This window comes from Podarcis raffonei, chromosome 15 (genome assembly GCF_027172205.1).
Source record: "Podarcis raffonei isolate rPodRaf1 chromosome 15, rPodRaf1.pri, whole genome shotgun sequence".
In the NCBI taxonomy this organism is placed as follows: Eukaryota; Metazoa; Chordata; class Lepidosauria; order Squamata; family Lacertidae; genus Podarcis; species Podarcis raffonei.
Genome location: NC_070616.1, coordinates 2,050,428 through 2,075,187, shown reverse-complemented (window position 1 = coordinate 2,075,187; position 24,760 = coordinate 2,050,428). Strand labels below are relative to the sequence as shown.

The 24,760-nt window shown below is 48.9% G+C and overlaps 1 protein-coding gene and 1 long non-coding RNA gene across 7 annotated transcripts in view; one reads left to right on the top strand and one right to left on the bottom strand.

Moving 5' to 3' along the window:
* SSH2 (slingshot protein phosphatase 2) overlaps nt 1-24,760 on the top strand; it is a 120,646-nt gene that overhangs the window by 70,351 nt on the left and 25,535 nt on the right. For all 6 annotated transcript variants that reach the window (XM_053366537.1, XM_053366538.1, XM_053366536.1 and 3 more), the window contains 3 exons: nt 12,465-12,568; nt 14,380-14,444; nt 21,987-22,108. In XM_053366537.1, coding sequence (XP_053222512.1) covers nt 12,465-12,568; nt 14,380-14,444; nt 21,987-22,108 — 291 coding nt within the window. The remainder of the gene's footprint in view (nt 1-12,464; nt 12,569-14,379; nt 14,445-21,986; nt 22,109-24,760) is intronic.
* LOC128402445 (uncharacterized) lies at nt 1,975-24,721 on the bottom strand. The gene is made up of 3 exons (XR_008327695.1): nt 24,547-24,721; nt 2,632-2,735; nt 1,975-2,121 (listed from the first exon to the last, which is right to left on the bottom strand). It is a non-coding gene; the product is annotated as an uncharacterized LOC128402445 (long non-coding RNA).

The window sequence follows — 24,760 nt, the reverse complement described above, 5'->3', positions numbered from 1 at the left end:
GGTACACAGGGATTTGGGGGCGGGGAGATGGGGTAAATGGGAAGATGCTTTTCAACTGGTAGAGCCCTGCTGGGTTATATAGTTCACCCTTCCTTTACCTGGAACAGATTCTCTAGCACTGAGCCATGGTTGTTGCCCCTAAAATAAGCATAATAATAGATTTGTAGGATTGGAAGGGACTTTCCAATCGTCTAGTCCAACCCCCTACAATGCAGGAATCTCAGCTAAAGCATCCCTGACTGGTGGCCATCCAACCTCTGCTTAAAAACCTCGTAAAGGTAAAGGTAAAGAGACCCCTGACCATTAGGTCCAGTCGTGGCCGACTCTGGGGTTGCGGCGCTCATCTCGCTTTACTGGCTGAGGGAGCCGGTGTACAGCTTCCGGGTCATGTGGCCAGCAGGACTAAGCTGCTTCTGGCGAACCAGAGCAGCGCACGGAAACGCCGCTTACCTTCCCGCCAGAGCAATACCTATTTATCTACTTGCACTTTGACGTGCTTTTGAACTGCTAGGTTGGCAGGAGCAGGGACCGAGCAACGGGAGCTCACCCCATTGCGGGAATTCGAACCGCCGACCTTCTGATCAACAAGTCCTAGGCTCTGTGGTTTAACCCACAGCACCGCCTGCGTCCCTAAAAACCTCCTAGGGTGGGCCAAAAGACCCTCTAGTCCAGCATTCTGCCCTGATGCAAATAAGACTAAATAAGATTCCAGTCCTCATGGGTCTTAATAAAGGGTTGATTTAAATAGGAACAGAATCAGAGCATTGGTCCATCTAGCTTAGTGATTGATTGATTGATTGATTGATTCATTGATTGATTGATTGATTGATTCATTGATTGATTCATTGATTGTGTTTACCTGTATATCCCTTTTCCTCCAAGGAGCTGAAGATGGCGCACATGGTTCTTCCCCCCCCCCATTTAATCCCAACAACCCTGTGAGGTAGTTTAGGCTGAGAGGCAGTGACTGGCCCCAAAGACCACCCAAGGAGCTTCATGGTTGAGTGGGGATTTGAACCCTGGCCTCCCAGGACCTATTCTGCCATGCAAACCCACTATACCACACTGGATCTCCCTGTTGACTACTCTGGCTGGCAGCAGCTCGTCAGGGCTCCAGGCAGACTATTTCTCAGTCTGGAGATGCAAGCAGGGACTGAACCCGGACCCGTCCGTATGCAAAGCAGATGTTCTGTACCCCTGAGCAAAGGACCATCCCCAGATAAGCGAATGTGGCTCATCTTGCGTTAGACAAGCTTCCTCGGTTGGCGTGACCTTGCTGAAGTCCTCCTATTGCTACTGTTTGTGGCTTTTTGATTTATTTCCCCCCCTCTTTGGGGGAAATAAAGGAAGAGCAACATTTGTGTCTAAAATGCATTTTCCCCTTTTGTGGGGAGTCAGCGACTGCTGCTGGCATTCTGCATTCTTCGTCCGGCTGACGTGCCCTCCATGGCAACTCCGAGGGGCGACCGAGCTGGTAGCCTGGATACGGCGGTCATCGCCTTCGTGCTCAATAGGCCTTGAGGCCCTCCCGTGGAAATGTCTTCGGGGACGGGGGGAGACTGAGATGGGCATGCGTCCTTTGAGCCTGCCTTTTTCGACAATGGGCTTTGGCGTGACGCAGGGCAGAAATTGCCCTTTCAAGTGGGCTATTGTGCTCTCCGTATGCCTTCAGCCTGCTATTAAGGCATCTTCTCAACCATAACACCCGCCCCCCAATCACATGTAATATTCAAACTTGTCTGCCCACATATTATCCCCATGCTCATCATTTGGAAGCATGCACTTGGAAGGAAAGAACCCGATACCTTAACTTTCCAAAAGCATCCCTCCTTGGTCGCTAGCAGGCAGTCCTTACTCACCATAGGCGACCAGATTAGTGGCTGATGGTAAACCTGCTTTTACACCATTGGTGGTATATCCCAGCAGGCATATGCCCAGCAGGCACGCGTGGCAGTGTTCTGTGACTCAGTCATCGGAATCTCAGGTTGTTTGTTTGTTTGAAAAGCAAGTTTCTAGCCTTCAAGTTTCCAAAAGATTCATTTTGAAGCTGTGGGTTAGAATTTCTAAAGCTCCATGTTTGCTGAGCAGTATTTCAATGGCTCCAGTGCCCAGGTCAGATCTCTGTTGGGGATGAGAAGTGGAAGGATAAACTGATTTATTTAGAATTTCTGGCACTAGATGAATCAGCTTGCTCCAGTCCTAAGAGCTTGGGGAGGGTAACAGGTGTTAATTATCCCCAGCCACACAAAAAAACCAAACCATCTGAGAAACACTTTTGGAAGGCCATTATCAGGTGTTGTATAGATCATTGAGGTCCAGTGCCAAGGGCCTTCTGGCGGTTCCCTCACTGTGAGAAGTGAGGTTACAGGGAACCAGGCAGAGAGCCTTCTCAGTAGTGGTGCCTGCCCTGTGGAACGCCCTCCCATCAGATGTCAAGGCAATAAGCAACTATTTTACTTTTAAAAGACAACTGAAGGCGGCCCTGTTTAGGGAAGTTTTTAATGTTTGATGCTGTATTGTTTTTAATATTCAGTTGGAAGCCGCCCAGAGTGGCTGGGGAAACCCAGCCAGTTGGGCGGGGTATAAGTAATAAATTATTATTATTATTATCTACAAGTGCATGGTGCTCACCTTTAAAATCAACACTGCTTGTAGAATCTAACTCAGAGAATCAATCTCCCTTGGTGTTTGGCATGTATAGAACAGGAGAAACTGAAAGTTAGATTAGGACCTGCCTGTAGAGACAAGCAATTTGCAGTCAATAAACAAGGGTTCCCATTTCTCAACAACAACAACTTTCTTCTACACACACACACACCCCTTGAACTTAGAGAGCTTGTGGGGAAGGAAGGGTCAAAACTAGGAGGGCATTTTTGTGTGAAAAGACAGAGTTCAGTCCTGGGACTGAGGCTGGGTTCAGGGACGCACTGTGTACCTTAATTTTCCATGTGGGTCACCCTCCAAGCTGTTCTGTTGTTTGCGTGTGTGATTGGTAGAATGTAGACATAGCTACTTTATACCGAGTCAGACCATTGGTCCATACCACTTAGTATCATCTGCACTGACTGGCCACAGCGCTACCTAGAGATGCAGGGGATCAAACTGGGAACCTTCTGCATGCCAACCAGCTGCTCTGCCATAGAGCTGCTGCCCTTCCCCTGAAAGTAAAGCAAGAGGCTAGTCCTCATGACTCCACCCAAAGGGCTGAAACAGGAACATGGGAAGCTGGCAGAAGCGCTCTGGGGCTTCTCTCCCAGCTCTGTTTGGAGAGGTTTGGGATTGATCTAGCGACCTTCCTTCTACATGCAGAGCAGATGCTCTGCTTCTGAGCCTAGTCCTCAAAGCACAAATCTTTTTCTGCCTCGCTCTCCAATCCATGGCTTCTCCGAGGGGGTTCTGATGTCAAGGGAGGGTTTACAAGGTGCCAGGGTGCTGCTGAAACGAAGGCGCCTCTTGATCCACCGCCCCAGGAATTCTGCACGCTTTGCTGAACCCACTTCTCCCTGGGTCACCCCCTCCTCCTCGTTCCTTTGCCTGGAATCAAGAATCGACAGGCTGATTTCTCTTTTCAGAAGTGTGTGCTGACTTCAGATTTCACCCTCACCTTGAGTCTAATTAGAGAAAGGGCCTGAGTTCCTTGCATGGCTTCACCTAAATATAGCTGGGTCTGGGCTCCCGACTAATATGGACCTCCTTGACTCGGCCTTACAGTCCTATTCAGAGTGACTATAGTGCCCTAGACTCACTTAGCAATGTGTGACCAAAGGCATTTTCTGCAAGCGACAAGATGCAGGCACTTTCCCTTCCTTTTAGCCTCTCTCTCAGCTCTTCTGGGACTCCGGGTTATGTCTCCAGTTGAGCGTCTCGCTTTTTAATTTGCCCTCTCACATTTTGTAATGCAACCTTGCATATCCAGCCCCCAAAAGATCCTCTCCACGTTTAGGTTAGTTTTGTCTTGCCTTGGTAGGGTTTTGAGATGGGGGCTTTCCTGGTCGCCTTTGGAGAGCAAAAATGGTCTCCAGCCAACCATGCAGAGAAAGAAAGGGGGGGGGCTTGTAATTTATGTTTGTTCACTGCCCTGCACACCAAAAAATTCAAATTGCAGGAAAGGAGATTTCGACTAAAAGTTAGGAAGAACTTCCTGAAAGTAGCATCTGTTGGGCAGTGGAGCAGCCTCCTTTGGTGAGGGGTAGACTCTTCTTCCTTGGAGGTTTGTAAGCAGAGGTTGGATGTGCACCTGTCAGGGATTCTTTAGCTGTAATTCCTGCATTGTGCAGGGGGTTGGAATAAATGACCTTTGGGGGTCCCTCCCAGCTCTACAATTCTATGCTAAGCTCTTTGATGTGTCCCAGATGTAACAGGGAGGATAAAAGGTAAAGGGACCCCTGACCGTTAAGTCCAGTCGTGGCCGACTCTGGGGTTGTGGCGCTCATCTCGCTTTACTGGCCGAGAAAGCCAGCGTGCAGCTTCTGGGTCACGTGGCCAGCATGACTAAGCCACTTCTGGCGAACCAGAGCAGCGCACAGAAACGCCGTTTACCTTCCCGCCAGAGTGGTACCTATTTATCTACTTGCACTTTGACATGCTTTTGAACTGCTAGGTGGGCAGGAGCAGGGACCGAGCAATGGGAGCTCACACCATTGCAGGGATTCGAACCGCCAACCTTCTGATCAGCAAGCCATAGGCTCTGTGGTTTAACCCACAGCGCCACCTGTGTCCCTAGAATATAGACTGGTACAAATGTTGGGATTTTGTGACTTTTGCTGGGAGCATCATCATACCAGGTCAACCCGCTTGCCAGTCCACCCTGCTGTTGCCCATTGCAGACTCCACCAACCTGGCGCCCTGCTGACGTTTTGGACTACAAGCCCCCACCAGGCTCAGCTAGCAGAGGCTGGGGCTGGTGGCCATTGTAGTCCAAAACATCTGGAGGCACCAAGGTGGTGATGCCTGGGTGTTCTGGCTGGCAGGGGCTCTTCTTAGTCCTGGGCAGAGAAGGGTCTTTCCAGACGTACGGAGGCTGCCTGCTGCAACTTTGCACGAGTCATTGCTCTCTAAGCCTTGCCTCTTGCTACTCACTCTCCTTCGAGTTGGGGAACTTTACCATGTTTGGTGTGATGGCAGCATTCAGAGTGGCCTGTCCTCAAAGCTTCCTGTTGCATGAGTCGCTCTCATGAGCACCCAGATCTGTGATTCACAAAGAAATGCAGAGACAGGCTTTTTCTCCACACATGTTCTTCCTTGACTCTGACATTGTTGGGTTTTGGGTGCCAGTTGAAAACACTTTGATTTGCCCAGGCCACAGAAGTTTCATAAATAAGAAGTGTATATTCTTTCTGTTTCGATTGTTTTGCTGCAAAAAAAATTAAGTGTATGTACATATTTTTAGCACTGTCTTACTGGTTTTGTTGGTATGTTTTATGTACCTATTCCTGGGCACTTCTGAGGAAGACCAATAAAAAAAAATAGCTTCTACTGAAGATGTATTTTGTTTAAGGAGACTTCGCCTGAGGTGTGATACAGTCATTGGCAAAATCTTAGCTGTACAACTGTAGGAGAAACTTTCTTTAGCGTTTGTAGAAATAGCTTTGATTGTTTTTAGATTTTAAAAATTGATTTTATCTCATATGCCACTTTGCTAAAGGTGCATGAATCTTGTACCTAAACAATTAACTGCATGTCTTCAGGTAGCAGCTTGATTCATAATCGCTCAGGGCTTCATGCCATATCCTAGATAACTGGTTCAAGCAGGTTATGTTCATTTCTATCTCAAAGAAGTTGGCATGTAATATACGAGCAGCTTGGGGGTCACGCTGATGACCCTTCTGATTCCACCTCTATTTTGGGGTTATTTAATGTATGGCACTGCAGTCACACGGGTGGCTAATCCCTTTGAAATATGAATATATTTGGTGTCATCTATGAACAGGCAAGACCTTTGTCTGTCTCTTTCTTTGTACAAAGTTGTGTTTTTAATACCCCATTTATAATTGTATCCATTTCATTAGCACATGATTTTATATTTTAGCTTTATTATCAAAATATCTTTGTGTCAGACTTGCTTGGTTGTTGATGTTTGTTTTTCTCTTTCTGTGTTGCCTGTTTTTGTTGTTCAGTACTTTTAAAAAACTGGTTCATACATTTGAAAACAACCCATTTCCTGGGGCATGGGTGAAGCCACACACCCCCAATGTTTGTGAAAGGGTCATGTGCTTCTGGGTGCTTGCTCAATGGCACCATTGTTTATTTGTATACTGCCTTTCCATAGTTAAACCCATACTCAAGGCGGCTTGCAACAGGAAAAGATTTACATAGTTACACAAACAGGACAAAAGTAGCCATCAGCAAATCAATAAAAACATATCAAAACAGACACAACGAAATTAAACAATCCCCATATAAGTCATAATAAGATCTAAGAATAAAGATACAAAGAATTAATAATGATAGCAGCAAAACGTACATATCAAAAATTTAATCTTGACTGCAACAAAAATCCCTCAGCAACATTTGTGTGTCTGTATTGCAGAAATAACTTCCCCTGGAGCTTTTCCACCTGGAGTCAGCAAGCAGGCTTTGGTTCAGGCCAGTGGCAGACATTTGTTGCATAACCAGACCGTATCTGTGTGGGGTTTTTTGTATGTTGATAAGATTTATTATTGCTCTCCTGCCTGCCAGTGCCTGGGTGTGTCCAGGTTGCCAGTCAAAATAACCTTCTCAACTCTGGCCGGCTGTATGAACTTAAGGTCTGCCTCGCTATGAGGCAGCTTTGGGGGCATGTATGTATTGTGCTGGATCAATCCGTCTTGATGCAAAATGATGAGCTTGTGTGTGACAATGTACCTTTTATCAGTTTTATAGCACTTTATTCTCTTTGTGCAATATCCAGTCCCTAGAGCACCTTTCCCCTTCCTGATGCACTTGTGCAGATGTCTTGTGGCTGCAGCCGATGAGAATTATAGCCCACAGCACCTGGAGTGCGGCAGGTTGGCAGAGGGTGTGTCGTACCCAGCCCTGGGGCTTCAATGAAAGCCTCTTCTCTCTGTGTGTGCTGCGACCACCTTGTTTGTTGGCAAGTTAGCACAGCTGCCCCTGCAACCCACCCCATTGCCTTGTGGGTTTTCGAGGCACCTGCGGTCGTGCAGATGTTTGCATCAAGCAGCTGTGAGCCGGCGTGACTTTCCCACGCTTGGCGGGGCTGGACTTCCTTTCTCGGAAGGCTCCACTTCCCTGTTCTTTTTCTCCCCAGCTCCGTAATGACGCGTGCGGCGTCTTTCTCTTCCCCTTCTCTCCCCCCCCCCCCCCGGCCTCTTGCCCCATCATCTCCTAGGCCGCTGGCTCCCTCTCTCACTGTGTGCTCAGAGCTGTGTTTACCCTGCAAAGGCAGCTGAAATTCTATGCCCAGAAGACGAAAGAAAAAAACAACACTTTGTGACCTGCATGGATCATGGAAAAATGAAGCAAGTTCCTCTCCTTTCTCTGCACCAATAACCTACTTATGTACACAGGCGCATAGGAAGCTGCCTTATGCTGAGTCAGACCTCCCAGTCCAGCGAGCTCAGGATTGCCGGCACTGCTTAGCAGCAAATCTCCAGTCTTTCCTCGGTTCCCACCTGGAGATGCCAATGGGGAATGAATCTTCTGCATGCAAATCAGATGCTGTACTCCACATGGTTCTATTAAAGGGCTGATTTAAACAGGAATGTAGGAAGCCGGCTTATGTGGAGATGGACCAAGAATCTAGTCCTCATGTTTCTTAAAGAAAGAAAGAAATGGAACCTTCTTATACTAAGACCACTGCTGCATTTAGCTCAGTATTTTTATATATATATTTGTTGTTGTTGTTTAGTCGTTTAGTCGTGTCCGACTCTTCGTGACCCCATGGACCAGAGCACGCCAGGCACCTCTGTCCTCCACTACCTCCCGCAGTTTGGTCAAACTCATGCTGGTAACCTCGAAAACACTATCCAACCATCTCGTCCTCTGTCGCCCCCTTCTCCTTGTGCCCTCCATCTTTCCCAGCATCAGTGTCTTCTCCAGGGAGTCTTCTCTTCTCATGAGGTGGCCAAAGTACTGGAGCCTCAGCATACGCATACACACACACACACACACACACACACACACACACACACACAGGCACCCCTCTCACCTTTTTGGATTTCACCAGGCTTTATATTTCATTTATTCATTCAACTTCTTAGCTGCCTTTTTTACCATCAGATCCCAGGGCGGGTTGCAGAAACGCAGTTCTAAAACCACCACGAAACAAGAAAAGCATGTAAACTTTTTTTAAAAAAAGTTTCATATTTAAAAACAACTCCATCTATATAAAACCAGCACAGACGTTTAGAAACAAAAGTTTAGAAACGTGTGCAAAGTAGTTCCCATGAGAGACGCAGGCTGGGATAAAGATTCCTACTTAAACGGCTGCTTGAAAGAGGAAGGTCTTTGAACTGCGCTGAAAAGAAGACAGGGAGAGCTTACAAGCTTTCTAAGCACATCATCAGGGCTAGAAACTTGGTGAAAGTGCAAAAAAGAGAGCCTGTGGTGTGAAGGGCGGGACGAGTCCTCCAACCAGTGCAACATCCTGTTTTTGTGGATTTGCAGCCGTTCATATACATGCCTCCTGTGCAAACTTTCCTTTTGAGCAATAAGCAATCTGTGCCAGTGTTCACCTGGGGCTTATCTCTGAAGCTGATACGTGGTGTGCTCAGATTTGCATAGCCGATGCAAAGGTGTGTGTTCTGCTTCACCTGTCTCCAGGCGAGCTACGAGGCTGGGTTGTATTTCTGCAACTCTGCCCCATAATAATCTGCTTTGGGTCTTCTTCCTTGTCCCTCCCGTTTTGGGTTCCTGTTTTTGTATTTAAGACAATTGCTGCTTTTCTGTTCATTCTGTTTGTCTTCATTTGACCTTCTCGGGTCTTCTCACCCTCCCGCCTCTGGTTATGCACGAATAATCTGTTTTTCCACATTCTTAAGAGCAAAACTTAGCCTCTCCAATAGGGCCTTCTTTGGAGACTGTGTGCTGGTTAGCCTTTTGAACGTTTTCTGATAAGAAACCACCCAGTTCTGAAGTTGGCAAGGAGATCTGGAAGGGATAAATTGTGTGTGTGTGTGTGTGTGTGTGTGTGTGTGTGTGTGTGTGTTGCATTGTGTTGCATTGCAGAGCAGCAGCAAAAGGAGGCCTCTGCCCCAAGGAACTCCCAGTCTAACTTTTGGCTGCACAGAAGGTGAGAGAGGGAGGAAGGAGAGAGGTCTGGAGCAAATGTGAGCAAAAACTTGGGGCAGCGGGGCTGGAGATGAGACGCTGAGCTTTGCAGAAGATGCAGATTTTGCAGAAGAGAAGCATCAAATTAGGGTAGGGAGCCAGCAGGTAGACCAGCTGCAGTGCATGTCACCTGGGAACCTCTGGTCTGGGGATCCACCTCTTACCAGCATTGCAAAATTGTTACCTGTTTAAAGCAGCCTTCCTGGGGGCTGATGGGAGCTGTAGTCCCAAATATCCAGAATGGGGCAGATTGAGAAAGGCCAGTTTAGAAGGTGATGTGGATGTGGATCACCCCTGAAAAGAAATCCCACTTGGTTTGGCCCTCACTTCTCTGCCTCTTTATAAGTCATGCTGAGCAAGATTCCTCACTGGAACTCAAGAGCTCCTCACCTGGAGATGGGGTTCAGGTGCGCTGGATTGTGGGCTTCGTGCCCAGAGCTTTTGAGAAGCCGTGGCTCGATAACATCCGGGGTGGGGTGGGGCAGTGTTTATTCCGTGACGTGGGAAGCAGAATGGTTAGATAAGGTCATAAATGTTGATGATTCAGCCACAATAATGAAAGGTGATTCATGGCCTGTGGCACCGTTGTTAACCGGCCTCTGCTTTTGACATGTTACTGGTCCTGTGTTTTTCTTACAAGTTGCTTAAAGGGTGCATAAGAAGATCAGAAGTGAGCCTGACTCCTGGATCAGGCCAGAGGGGGAACATCTAGTCCAGTTCCCTGTGGCTGACCAGAAGCTAGATTTGGCCACCCCCACCCCTAGTTTAGAAAGATGCAAAGAGTCATTAGCCGTTGGGACTCACTTCCACAAGATGTGGTAGTGATCATTAGCTTCGAAAGGTTGATTAGGGAAAGGGTCTATCAGTGGCTACTAAATGGCACTGCCATGCCATTGCTAGTAACGCATTTCTGTCTCTCAGTCCCTATAATTCCTATTAATAAAAAAATTCACCTCACGTACTTTTGAAGCTGTGTGTTTCCTGTTCCTGAACTTCCTAAGGGTCCTAAATATACAGTATTTCTTCTGGAGCTGCTCCGCCGCACTTTTCCATCAGATGATTTTCTGGGCAGCTCACAACAGATTGCAGTAATGCAAAAACAAAACAAAGAGCCTTTCCTTCCAGGCATTTGTCCAGGAAGCGTTTGCAAAGTTGGCCTGCTCTTTATCTAATTCCCCTCCTCTCAGAATAAAAATAAATAAATTTTATAGGTTTCTTTTAGCAGCAGGCTGGGCGCTTTAATTAAACTTCCCTTTCTTTAAATAAATCCCACTGAAGATGCCAAATAGACTTGCCCGGTTCATTAAACATGAGAAGGAAAGGGGGGGGGGAGGCAGGAGGAGAGGTTCCTGGTCTCTCTCTTGGGAGCGTTTAAATGTTGGCCGGGTTGAGTTTTTTTTCTCTCTCTTTTTAAAGCATGGGAGTCCTTTTGGCAGCGCCGGGGTGAGCCTGGATCGCTTAGCACCGTGGTTTCTGATTGACCCCTTTTTTAAATAAAAAAAACACAACACAAAGCAAAACAGCAACAACTTTGTGTGTGCGAGAGAGAGAGAGAGAGCGTGGGCCCTGGCTTCTGCGGAAGAGTGAGACTTCTAACCACAGACAGGGCAGCTGTGATGGATTTCGCAACGGATTGCAGATGTCTTTTCAAATAAAAATAGGGCATTTGAGAAACTAGCCACCTTAAATGTCTGGGTGGTTTTTGGTTTTTGTTTTGTGTGTGTGTGTGTGTGTGTGTGTGTGTGTGTGTGTGTTAAAGAACTATTTCCGAAAGGCAGGCTGCTGCTGCTGCCGCAGAACATTTGCAGAGCTCCCTGGGCATCAAAATCCCCATCAGACTGGCACGTGGCCTCTGAATGGCATTTACTGAGGACCCTCGGTGGCAAGAGTTACTGCTGCTGGCCTGCTTCCCATTTGGGCACTGCAAGAGCAGGATTCCCCTGCGCAGAGAGGGAGATATTTTTTTCCCCTTGTTCTCCCCCTCTAAAACTAGGTGCGTCTTGTAGTCCGGTATGTCCTATAGAGCAAAAAATACAGTATGTGCCAGAGGATCTCATTGTGGTCCTTCCTCTCCACCCCGAGCCAACCCTGTGTCCCCTTCATGCGCTCAAACCCCATCATGGTCTGACCCTGCATACGGTGAGGCCACATTTTAGCATACAGGACCGCCTCTCCTGGAATGCCCCGCGGAGGACCTTAAGGTCCACAAATAACAACACTTTGGAGGCCCCAAGCCTCAAGGAGGTTAGATTGGTTTCAGCTAGGGCCCAGGGCCTTTTCAGCACTGGCCCCGACTTGGTGGAGCACTCTGTCACAAGAGACTAGGGTCCTGCGGGACTTGACATCTTTCCGCAGGGCCTGCAAGATGGAGCTGTTCCACCTGGCCTTTGGTTTGGACTCGGTCTGACCCTTATGTTTCCTTCCCCTTATGGTCTTGATTTATCGGCTACTTTAAAATGAGGCTGCATTTTAACCTGTATTTTAAATTGGTTTTATTCCCCCCTATTATGTTTTTATTGTGATTTTATTGGTGTTAGCCGCCCTGAGCCCAGGGAGGGCAGGGTATAAATAATTTATTTTTATTTATTTTATTATTATTATTATTATTATTATTATTATTATTATTATTATTATTTTTTATTTATTTATTCATTCATCCATCCATTCATTCATTCTGTTGTGGGGGGGGCCCCTCGTAAATAGCAAGAACATTTTCCTCCCCGGGTGCTCAAGGCTGCATATGTCCCCGTCCCTCTGCCTTTTAATAATACCTCGCAACGACCCTGCGAGGCAGGGGAGGCCCAAAGAGAGCGACTGGTGCAAGGTCCACCCAGGATGGGGTTCGACCCAGGTCTCTGTGGACCTGCTACTTTGAGCACTGCACAGCACTGCCTCTTCAGGCTGATTGCAGCACTGTGATGACTGTGTGTGTGTGTGTGTGTGTGTGTGTGTGTAGGGAGGGAACTGGTGATGGAGGGGCGCATGTGAGCCCCACAGCCACTCTGCCCCAAGCCCCCCAGAGTGACAAAAAAAAGGGGGAGGCTGATTTCATGCCCTGTTCTTCCCCCACTTTGATGACAATAGTTCTGTTATTCTAGGTCCAGGACCTTTCATGCTTTCCCCCAACGGACTATATATATGAGGTTTTGTTCCCCTTTTAGCTAATTCTCTCTCTCTCTTTTTCTCTCTTGCAGCATCAGCGAAAGTTTTCTCACGGTAAAAGGTGCCGCCCTCTTCCTCCCGCGTGGAAATGGATCCTCGACCCCCAGGATCAGCCACCGGCGCAACAAGCATGCAGGTAACAGCCCCCCTCCTTGTACCTTCCTCCCATCCCGAAATCAAAAAGACTCAGGTCTCTCCCTGGGTTTTTTGCCTATTTTGGGCTGCCCAGGAAAATGGCCTCAGGCCGGCCTCCCCCAGCCTGATGTGCTCCAGCTGTTTGGGGTTAGAGTTCCCATCAGCCAAGTGGCTGATGGGAGTTGTAGTCCAAAAGAGCTGGAGGGCACCAGGTTAGGGAAAGGCTTTCTCTAAGCACTTGTATTTTCAGATTTTATATACATCCCACAAGCATACAAAGGAATAATTCAGTACCACTCCTTCAGTAATAAGTGGTGTCGTTTTCTCCTCCACATTGTCAAAAAGTAAGATCCAGCAATATAGTTATCTCTTGTAAAGTCTAACCTTCTACTATAATTAACACCCTGAAATTATGCTTTACCCACAAACAAACCATACCCAAGTAATCCTGAAATAAAATTAAAACTCATTATTTTACGTTCTGTAATTATACAGTATAATCATTGTGAATGTTCTGCGTACAGCTCAAGTAAACAGGCTTTTTCAGATGATAGCCTGTTTTGGAACTGTTTACTAAATCGGCGGCGTTTCTTCCTTTAAGACTGTTTCCCCAAACCAGAAAAGGTCATATGTTAACATTTCGTTTTACTGTTCCAAAACATTATGAGCCTACAACACCTTTCTATAATGCGGGGCGAGGGGAGCCTTAGAGCCAGTGGGGCAGGTTTGTCTGTAAAATTGTTCAGTCGTTAGAGCATGAGACTCTTAATCTCAGGGTTGTGTGTTTGAGCCCCGTGTTGAGCAAAAAGATTCCTGCATGGCAGGGGGTTGGACTAGATGACCCTCGTGGTCCCTTCCAACTCTGTAATTCCATGATTCTTTGAAATATGGCCCCTGGTGCCTCCCCCAGGACTCTCCCCTGTCCATACCCTGCTCTGCACCTTCCTTGGATGCTGTTCCCAGCCTGGAAGGTCTTCCCGAACTGTGGTGGTGCCTCTGTGAGCATTTGCGGCAGCCGCCACCTGAGACAATTATATCCGTTTGCCTAATGGATGGGCTGGCCCCAGTGAACTGTCCATGATCCAGAATTCCACTCACCCAGGGATGTGTCGCGTTTCTCCGCTATCCCGACGGCTTTTGAAGGCAGGCAGGGGGGAGCAAAGACTTTGGCCCACCGCCGGCCTTCAGAAGAGGTCCTGGACCTCTTCTGAAGGCTGGCGGGGGGCAAAAGTCTTTGCTCCCCCCGCCTGCCTTCCCGGGACAGCGGAGACTTCTCCGCTGTCCCGGGCGATCTGAAAATGCTGGCGGGCGGCAGTGAACGCTTTGCTGCCGCCCGCCAGCATTTTAAAAGCCCCCGGGACAGCGGAGACTTCTCCGCTGTCCCGGGGCGATCTGAAACTGCTGGCGGGCGGCAGCGGACGCTGCGCTGCCGCCTGCCAGCATTTTAAAAACCCCCGGGACAGCGGAGAAGTCTCCGCTGTCCTGGGGGCTTTTAAAATGCTGGCAGTCGGGAGGAAAGCCCTCCTGTCCCCGGAGCTTGCGGGGTGGGAGGTGGGGAGAAGGGCTTTTCTTCCCACCGCCAGCCTTCAGAACAGCCTTCTGAAGGCTGGCGGTGGGAAGAAAAGCCCTTGTCCCCCCCCCCCAGCCCCACAACAACCCTGTGAGGTACGTTAAACTGAGAGATGGTCGCTGGCCCAAGACCACCCAGTGAGAGTTTCATGGCCAAGTGGGATTTGAGCCTGGTCTTAGTCTGACACTCTAAGCACTGTACCAAACAGGCTCTGCACCTTGATCCTTCCTTCTCCATCCCAGGTGACCTCCAGCAACACCTCCAAGCAATGTTCATGCTGCTCCGTCCAGAGGACAACATCAGGCTGGTAAGTCTTGCACACATGTCCTTTCCTTGCTCTGTAGCTGACGCCTTAGGGTGCCTTGCTGTAGTAAAGTGCCCTTGGCGTCTCATTCCTCCTCTCCGTGTGCCTCCCCTCTCCTATGGCTCTGCTTAGGAACTTGATACACAATGATGATACACACCTCCTTTGAGAGGTGTGGAGCTCAGAATTCAGAACCTCGGGAATCCCTGTTTTTAAAGCTTCTAGTCCTCATGGTTGAACTCAGCAAACAGGCAGGCATCTTCTCCTGAAACTCTGGGAGTGGTAAATGAACAAAAAGCCCTGGCACTCAAAGCAGGGGAGGGCAGTCAGTGCCCCTCCTGGCCCTTTAGCGTGAACAAAATCAGAACAAATTAATGCAAATAAATACATAAATAACCACAGTGAGTTGGAAGCCGCCAACCCACATCTTCCTGGCAGAGTAGGCATTTGCATACAGAAGACCCTAGGTTGGGTTCCTGGCATCTGTGGTTGGAAGGATCTCTGAATCAGGGGGTGGGGCAGACCCCTCCCTGGCCTGAGAGACTGTGGAGGGCAGCTGTCAGTCAGAGGAGATGCTGCTTGGGCTAGATGAACCCGTGTTGTTCATACACAGCTTCCTATGCACTTTAAGAGGATTAGACACATTCAGGGCAGATGCAGGCACCAGTGGCTGCTTGCCATCGTGACTATATTCTCCCTACAGTGTTTGAGGCCTCTGAGAACCAGTTGAGGGGGCTCTCAAGAGGAGAGAGAGCTGCTCCTGCAAGGCTCAAGTCCTGCTTGCAGGTTTCCCTTTGGGGCATCTAAGTCACCACTGTAAATAATAATAATAATAATAATAATAATAATAATAATAATAATAATAATAATAAATAATTTATTTATACCCCGCCCATCTGGCTGAGTTTCCCCAGCCACTCTGGGCGGCTCCCAATCGAGTGTTAAAAACAACACAGCATTAAATATTAAAAACTTCCCTAAACAGGGCTGCCTTCAGATGTCTTTTAAAAATAAGATAGCTGCTTATTTCCTTCACATCTGAAGGGAGGGCGTTCCACAGGGCGGGTGCCACTACCGAGAAGGCCCTCTGTCTGGTTCCCTGTAACCTCACATCTCACAATGAGGGAACCGCCAGAAGGCCCTTGGCACTGGAGACAGGAGACTGGACAAGATAGACTGCCTTGTGGCCTGATCCAGATGCAGGGCTCTTCCAATGTTCTTCTGATTGCTTGCCAAATCCTAGAACAAGTTCATATTCCCACGAGCAGCACAGAGTTGAACTATGGAACCTGTTCCCCCGGGAGGCAGCGATGACCACCAGCCTAGATGTCTTTAAAAGAGAAGTAGACAAATTCATGAAAGAGGAGAGGGCTACTGATGGCTCCTAACCAGGATGGCTCGGCTCTGCCTTCACGGTTGGAGGCAGCGATGTCTCTGAATCCCAGTTGCTGGAAACCCCAGGAGGGGAGAGTTGCTCTTGTGCCCAGATCCTGCTTGCCGTTTTCCCATTGGGGCATCTGGTTGGCCACTGTGAGAACAGGATTCTGGTCTAGGTGGGCCATGGGCTTGATCCAGCCGCCTCTTCTTAAGGAGCAAGTCATGACCCCATCCCACCCAGTCCCACCCAGTCTCTTGGCAAACCTCTACTAGTGCTCATCGGGTGGTTGGAGTTGTGCTCCGCACTGCCGCCGGCTCCCAACCGATCAGCAAATCAATTGTTCTGCACTATCACTGGCGGCTTTGTACATTTTACGTGGGTAGCTTTCTCGGGTTATTTTTTGATAAATTGGGCTTTCAAGCAAGGAGAACGAGGGGTTGCAGACGGGGACAATGGGGCCACTTTGTGCAGTACCAAGTTGGGAGCACCAAAGTCATGCCGGGGTCACTCTTTGATCATCCGCTCCTGTTTGTGCTGGGCGGGTGTCAGTCGATACTCGGAGCTGTAGGGGTAGCGGGAAACTTTTGAGTGGCCAATCCCTAGGCAAAGGAAGGTCTTCTTTCCTTGGATGCCCAAAGAACTGACTTGATTTGCGATTATTATTTATTTTATTTTATTAAAGTGTGTTAAGGACTGGCTTTGAGAAGACGGTGTTGCCTCCTGGTCAAATTTAATTACCTCCATGTATAAAAGCGATAGAAGAAAATGGGTAGAGAAAAGCTTTTCCTTCTTTTCTTGTAATGCTAGAATTCATGGACATTGAGTGAAACTGAGTGCTGGAAGATTCAGCATAGATAGAATAAAGTACTTCATGCAGAGTCTGGGAGGTGGGACTTATTTGTCTGCCACCTGCAACAACCAGAGGCAGAATTCATTTCTGTTTCTGCCGTGAGAGAGCATCACTTTCTGGGCTGCCATGCTCAAGGCCAACGCAGGACCAGGTTGCCTGAAAAGACCCTCCTGTCTGCCCCCTGTAGACTTGTGAGATTGCTTATTGGTTCTCAACCTGTGGGTCCCCAGATGTTGTTGGACTACAACTCCCATCATTCCTGAGCTCTGGCCTTGCTAGCTAGGGGTGATGGGAGTTGAAGTTCAACAACATCTGGGGACCCACAGGTTGAGAAAGGCTTGGAGAGAAATTTTACTCGTGGCACCACGCCCTGCAAACATCACAGGGCAGTGACCCCAAAATGGTCATATGTGATGCCTTACCCACCAGATGCTTCAAACGTCATTTAAAGAGATTTCCCTCTTTTCCCCAGCCCAAAAGAATTGACCTTGTTGTTCCTGGATTCCTGTTTATGTAACGGTGCTTTTTAACATGTTGTTTTTGTCTGCCACTAAAGAGATTTTTTAAAAAATAAAAAAAAGCTAAGCAGTTTAGAAGTGCTTTTATATAGATAATAAATATACAGAGCAAGCATGTTTAAATGAGCTTCAGAACTCAGCTTTCCTTGGCAGAGGAGACGGGATTTATTGATTTTCCCCTAAGCACACCCTTTGATCTGTGCAGCCCTTCCGAGATCCAGGGATGAGGCCCTTTCTGAGGAAACGTTTGTCCTTTCCTGGATTATGGAAAAAGTGCTGACGTTGGTCAGAGCCTAGAAATGACGCCTAACTCTGTGGTCCAAGCCAGCTTTCCAGTTTAGAAATAGCCCCGGTTAACGGGCAGATAACAGTAGGAAGTTGCTATATTTACACTCGGTTCCCAAACTTGAGTAGGGTTGGGGAGGGAAGAGGATTGAGAGAGCGGCTCTTCTATGTTGAACCTGTCCTGTTTGCTTTTTCTGAAGGGTAGCTTTCGGTGGCCTTTCAGGGCACAGTAGTGGAGATCTGGCTCTCCAAAAACCTGTAGTGCTGTTTTGAGTCGTCTTGGTGCGTCAGGAGGCGTATGCCTATAGAAAGACTGCTTGCTGGGCAGGAATCATTACAGCAAAGTGTGGACTTCTTGGCTAACATCTCCGAGAGATCAGAGCACCTACTTCCCTTGCAAGAGGTCCTGGGTTCAAATTTGGTTTAAAGGCACCCTGGGTATCAGGAACGGGGAAGGCCTTTCCCCCAGGTCTTGGAATTCTCTGCCAGAATATGCAGAACGGATTTTGTATCATAGAAACAGAGGGTTGGAATGGACACCCCCCCCAAGGGTCATCTAGTCCAACCCCCTGCAATGCAGGGATCCTAGCCAAAGAACCCCTGACAGATGGCCATCTTCACAAGGGGTGGGAGATACTATTTCGTAGCAAGGGGTAAAAATGCCCCCAAACCATTGGAGCCTTCTCCACTTCAGTTTGAAGGCAGTTCTTAGGTTGGCAGGGCAGAATCTGCTGTTCCGCTATTTGCGTGAGACTTGCACATGGCAGCCGACCAATCAATAGCTTTGACCAGGACAGATAAATTAGTTCATTTGTTTTTTAAACCATGGGAGGGGTCGAGTATGCTGTATCTTAAGCCCCATGGGGGTATGCATATGCTCAGACAAATTTCAGAAGTTTTGCTGCATAGGTTTGCAAAACATACCTAAGCAGCCGAACCTGGTGGGCTGGTCTTGTGATTGGTACAAGCAGCATTTTTAAACCTCCTGGACTGGAGGACAAAGCCGCCTCTTTGGACTGCGTGTGCCCCCACCCACCCTCTTGGAAGGACACCCGACAACGAGCAGGGAGGGGAATGACTCCCCCTCCCGCCAGTCCTAGAAATTTGCTCAGCAAATCCCATTTCGGCAGCTGGAGGGCAGGCCGTCCCCTCTGGCCTCTCCGGGCTCTGTTTAGCGGTGATCTTATGTCAAAACCACCCTGCTAATTATTGCTGCCCAGATTGGTTTAGCAAAGCAAATTAGATTACGCTAATCCACTTGATGCCAGACAGGCCGCTGGAGAGCCAGCAGGAAGCTAAAGGAGCTGCGTTTCCCATTTTAGCGTCTGCTGGCTTCATAGCAGGACATGCCTTGCACTGTATAAAGCCCTGCCGGATCACTTGAAACCAGGGGGTTGCCAACGTGGTGCCCGTGGGTGACTGCATGGCCATCCATACTGTCTAACATACCTGCAAAAGGTCTCAGTAACTACCCCCTTCTTTAAAAAAAAACCCAATGCACAAGAGGGGCTTTTTGCTCTTACTGCTCAGTTCCTGTTTGCACGAGTGGCTCAGCTTCTCCCGCACTGAACATACACCCCACCCCTAAGACATGTCCATATTTCATTGGGAGCCAGGATTGGACGCCTGCTCTCCCTTCCCTTGTGAGTAGAGGAGAGGTGCAAATGTCCCCATCAAGGAGGGGAGGGCAGGCCCACTCCAATTTGTGGTCCTGTCTCTCTCTTTTTTGCTCTTTTATGGGTGGCAGCTATTATTCCATGGGGACGCGGGTGGCACTGTGGTCTAAACCACTGAGCCTCTTGGGCTTGCTGATCAGAAGGTCAGCGGTTCAAATCCCCACGATGGTATGAGCTCCCATTGCTCTGTCCCAGCTCCTGCCAAGCTAGCAGTTTGAAAGCACACCAGCGCAAGTAGATAAATAAGTAGTCCTGCAGCGGGAATGTAAACAGCATTTCCGTGTGCTCTGGTTTCCGTCACGGTGTCCCTTTGCGCCAGAAGCAGTTTAGTCATGCTGGCTGGCCACATGACCCAGAAAACTGTCTGTGGACAAATGCTGGCTCCTTTGGCCTGAAAGCGAGATGAGCGCTGCAACCCCATAGTTGCCTTTGACAGGACTTAGCCATCCAGGGGTCCTTTACTGTTTTTATTATTATGGCATGCCCTCGTGTGCCCACTGGCTCAAAAAAGGCCAGTGGGGTAGAGGGCTATCAATGGCTACTAGTCAGGGTGACTGTGCTCTGCCTGCCTGTTTGGAGGCAGCAATCATATGAATAAAAATTGCTGGAAAGTGCAGGAGGGGAGAGTTGCTCTTGTGCTCAGGTCTGGCTTGCGGGTTTCCCACTGGGGCATCGGGTTGGCCACTGTGAGAACAGGATACTGGGATAGATAGGCCATTGGCCTCATCCTGCAGACGCTTCTTATGTTCTTAAGGCTGACACCTGCTACTTAACTAAAATATCTCTGCCCGTGTTGGTTTTCTGTTCCACCAGTGACCAGATGGGTTCCTTTGAAAAAGGCCCCAGCAAGCAGGATTTGCAGGGTCAGCCCTTCCCCTATTTGGCACCCAGTTTCCCAAATTACACTGCTATTGGACAATGATGCTCCATTTTGACCCTCACGGGACAGCTGTACCCACTGGCAAGTCCAAGGAAGTACAATAAAACCATGTACTCATTCATAACTGAAGCTGGTGCTCTGTTTTGTCCCACAGATCTGTAGGGAAAAGCCACCGGGCGTTGGGGGCAGATTCCCCATGCCTTCCTGGGGAAAACCACGGTTTCTAGCTCTCCGCAGTTGGAAGCTAAGCCACATAAGACTCCTGAGGGGTCTCTGGGGTGGGATTTGTTCAGGCAGGGTGTTTAACTTGCACGGTTTACACTGGTGCCAGAGTGCCACTTCCTGTAGCATCGAGCCTGCCCTGGAGGAGCCCATTCAAGGTTTCAGGCCCCCCGCCAGGGCCCTCCCGTTCAGGAAATTCTTAGAGAAGAACCACGACTATTTAGCAGAAGCGGTTCTTTCTGTGGTTGGGCTGCTCTGGGCAAAATAAAATCCACACACCCTAGATGGGCCAGTTAGCATAATCAAGACGTCCCTTCTGCGGCAGTGCCATAGTTCCTCTTGCAGTCTGCGAGGTCAGAAAACATCAAGCAGAATGCAGATGTCCCGGGAGTGGAGCTAGGAGGCTGTAAAAAGAAAAAGGATGCGCCGAATGCCAGGGGTCCGCCCCACCCCTGCCCGGGGGCATCTTCAGGCCACACAAGGCAAGTTCCTCTTGGCTTCTTGTAAGCGGCTTGCGCTGCGTGACGCTGGCTTCCTGGCATGCCGCGTCAGCGCCCGTACATATCTTGCCGACTTGGCATCAGGATGGGGAACCAGACCGGGGCCGGCGGGGGGAGGATCTGGCATATATAGTCTTCCTTGTGCTGACTCAGCTCCTCCACAGTCTGGAGCTGAACCTCGCCGGCTATTCTTGGTCCATATGGCCAAGCGCCCGTCGCCTGTTGTTCATAGGCGGGCTTATTTCCTATTGTAGAGGTTGAAGGGGGAACTCCAAGGGTCATCCAGCCCAACCCCCTGCAATGAAGTACATGAAGCCGAAGTTTTCCTCTCTGATCATGGGGGAAGTTGAAGTTTTCTTGAAGGATGGAGGGATTCTCCAGGGCACTTCCGGAGGTTCGGAGCAGGTACACTCACACACACACACATGTTGGTTGAAGCTATTCCCTTTATCCAGCAGCTCAAAAAGAGTTCTTGTAATTGCAGCAGTCTGGGGTTTTCAGCACCCCACCTGTGTTGCAGAGCAGTAGGGAGATGAGTTTGCGATGCCGCATTGAACATCCCAAGATAATCTCAGGTTTTGGGTTTGTTTTCGTTGTTTATAAGAAGAGAAAGCAAGCCTCCTGGCTGCAGTGCGAGGTTTGAAAGGCCACGGATTTGATGCAGTCTTAATCGTATCTCAAGGAGTTTTCTGCACTGGCACAGACCTTGCTTCCTCCACAGGCACCAGCAGTCAAAGATGCCCTCTTTTTCAGGTGGCAACCGTTTTGCAGACATGCACAGTTTAGGGGATTTGCTGGGTTCTGCGTGCTCTTGGCTCCCTTAGCTTGAGTTAATGTTGATGCAGAATTGCTGCCCACTGAGTCACTGTTTTCTTTTAAGGTGGCACCCTTTTCCTGCCAAACACTTCTTGCTGGCCTTCCGAACCCTTTTCCCGTGGGCTTTGTCTCGTACTGGGAGACCAGTGGCAGATGCGTCTCCCCTCTCAGGCTGGCAGAGGTGCAGGGAGCGCCGTTGCTCTATGGCAGAGCCACCTGCATTGCAGGCAGAAGGTCCTGGGCCCAATCCCCAAGGACATCTCCAGGTGGGACTGGAAGAAAACTCCCTGCCTGGAACCCTGGAGAGCTGCTGCCAGCCAGTGTAGACAGCAGTGAGATCAATTGACACCCCGCCCCGGTGTAGAATATGGAGAGTGGTCTCTACAAACAACTGAAAAATTTCTCCCCTTCTTTTCCCAGGCTGTGAGATTGGAAAGCACGTACCAGAACCGGACTCGATACATGGTAGTGGTCTCAACTAATGGTCGGCAGGACACTGAGGAAAGCATCGTCCTGGGAATGGACTTCTCCTGCAACGACAGGTATGTGGTGAATCGGAGTGAGAGAGCTGACCAGGATGTGCAATTGTTATCCTATTTTTTGCAAGTTCTCCAAGAGGGCTGTCAGATCATTGGGGGGTTTGGAGCTGTTTCCCTCTGAAGGGCGGATTGAAGCATTTATAGGATCACAGAATTGTAGGGTTGGAAGGGACTCCAAGGGTCATCTAGTCCAACCCCCTGCGACACAGGAGTCACAGCCAAAGAATCCATGTTGTCTAAATTGTTGTCTAGAAAACAAGGGTGCTTAAGAGGGAGCATCACCAATCAGGTCCTCGGTGTGAGTGCTGGAGGCTTCCCACAACAACAACCAAAGTGGTGTTGCCACAGAGCACAAATTTCTAGTCCTCAAGGCTGTTGGTGCAGCACAAATCTCAAAGCAGGTGAGATTTCGAATGAGCTCGAGTGAAAATTACTTACCGTATTTTTCGCACCATAGGACGCACTTTTTCCCCTCCAAAAATGAAGGGGAAATGTGTGTGCGTCCTATGGTGCGAATGCAGGCTTTCGCTGAAGCCTGGAGAGTGAGAGGGGTCGGTGCGCACCGACCCCTCACGCTCTCCAGGCTTCGCACACCTCTCTGCAAGCAGCGGGAGCCCAGCGCTGGGCTCCCGCTGCTTGCGGAGACTTGCCTGCATGCCGAAGCCTGGGCGCGCTGAACTCAGCGCGCCCAGGCTTCGCGGACCTCTCCGCAAACAGCGGGAGCGCTCCCGCTGCTTGCGGAGAGTTGCCAGCATGCTGAAGCCTGCGCGCGCTGAGATCAGCGCGCCCAGGCTTCGCGGACCTCTCCGCAAGCAGTGGGAGCGCTCCCACGGCTTGCAGAGAGCTGCCTGTTTGGGGGCTGGGGTCGGGGGAAGCTCGAGCTTCCCCAGCCCCGCGCCTGGGGGGGAAATAACTTTTCCCCTTTATTTCCCCCCCAAAAAACTGGGTGCGCCCTATGGTGCGAAAAATACGGTAATTCTGATCATATTTTTTTCAGAAACATCATTGAAGGATAACATTTATTACGTAGGCAACCCTGTTTTCTTTGTTGAAAGCCACTCTGAGCTCGATTTTGTGTGTGTATGTGAAAGCGGCATACAAATAAAAGGATGAATGAATGAGTAGACCATCTTTCCTCCAAGGAGCTCAAGAATGGTGTACCTGGTTTTCTCCCCACATCAACCCTGTGGGGTAGAGGGAAAAATTGGCCTAAGGTCACCCCACTGAGCTTTTGGACTGAGCAGGGATTTGAACCTTTGTCTCCCAGGTCCTGGTCTGGCACCCCTGCAAAACCCTGGCCCTGTTCCCTGTTCTGTTCTAGTTTGGGCATAAAGTGGTTCAGCCCAATGTCCATTTCTGTTTGGTCTTGGTGTTGGTGCGTGGAATAAGTTTCCCCATCCCTTCCAGCCCTGCTTACGTATCTCTTGCTTGCTTCCTCGGACACCGAATATCCCTCCCTTCTGACCCACTGAGTATTTACAAACCCAATTTAGCCTTGTTGCTGGGGGCTTTGGTGGAAGTGGTAGGCGGAAGAGATCCCTAAAAATATCTCCAGTCTCTTTGGGAAGCTGCGCAGAGGTGCCCTTTTTCTCCTCACGCCCCCCCCTTCCATGAGTTAATCTCATTTCCTACACACACACACATCTCTACCTTTAAGAAAACCTCCCCTGGTGGCTGGGGGTTCTTTTTTGTGGAGGGGGTGGGGTTGTCGGTAGACTCTGCCTGTGTGTGATACCCTCTCTGTTGGTTAACCATTTTTTTAAAAATTACATGGCTCCTTTCCAACAAACTGCCCAAGGTGTCCTGCATCCAAACTGACAGTGGAAACAATACCAATAATGTAAATAATAAGAAAAATGTCTGTGCATTTATCTCTGTCTCTCACTCTCTGAGTCCTACTGTTTCCTCCAGGTTAGAGAAAATTTTTGCCTGGTATTATCGTTATATTATTATTATTAATAATAATAATAATTATTATTATTATTATTTATACCCCGCCCATCTGGCTGAGTTTCCCCAGCCACTCTGGGCGGCTCCCAATCAAGTGTTAAAAACAATACAGCATTAAATATTAAAAACTTCCCTAAACAGGGCTGCCTTCAGATGTCTTTTAAAGATAAGATAGCTTCTTATTTCCTTCACATCTGAAGGGAGGGCATTCCACAGGGCGGGCGCCACTACCGAGAAGGCCCTCTGTCTGGGTCACCTTCAAAGGTAGCCCCACGTAGAGCTATGAACTCATGAAAAAGTGGGGAGGGGAGAAAGGACCAGTAATTAAATCTTCTTCCCGTCCCTTCATTCTTTTTGTGGGAACAGAAACCGACAGCAAGGAATTGAGAGAAGCTACTCAAGGGGCAATTGATAGGCTGTTCATCATTCATTCTCTACCTTCCACACAGAGAGAGCGCTTATCACAAAGCAATAAAACAGTCTGAGCCTACCAGGATGAAAGCAGGGAGTCCTTTGTCAATGTGTCTCGCATGGACAAAGACATTGCAGGAGGTTCCTGGCTGTGGGGAAAGGCACCGATGAATAATGTTGTGATCCTCCAGGGGGTCGTCGTCGTATCCAATGCTAGTCCCATTCAGAGTAGACCCATTTAAAGTATTGGCCAAAACTAACTTGGGTCCTTTCATAGAAGCTTAGAATTGTAGA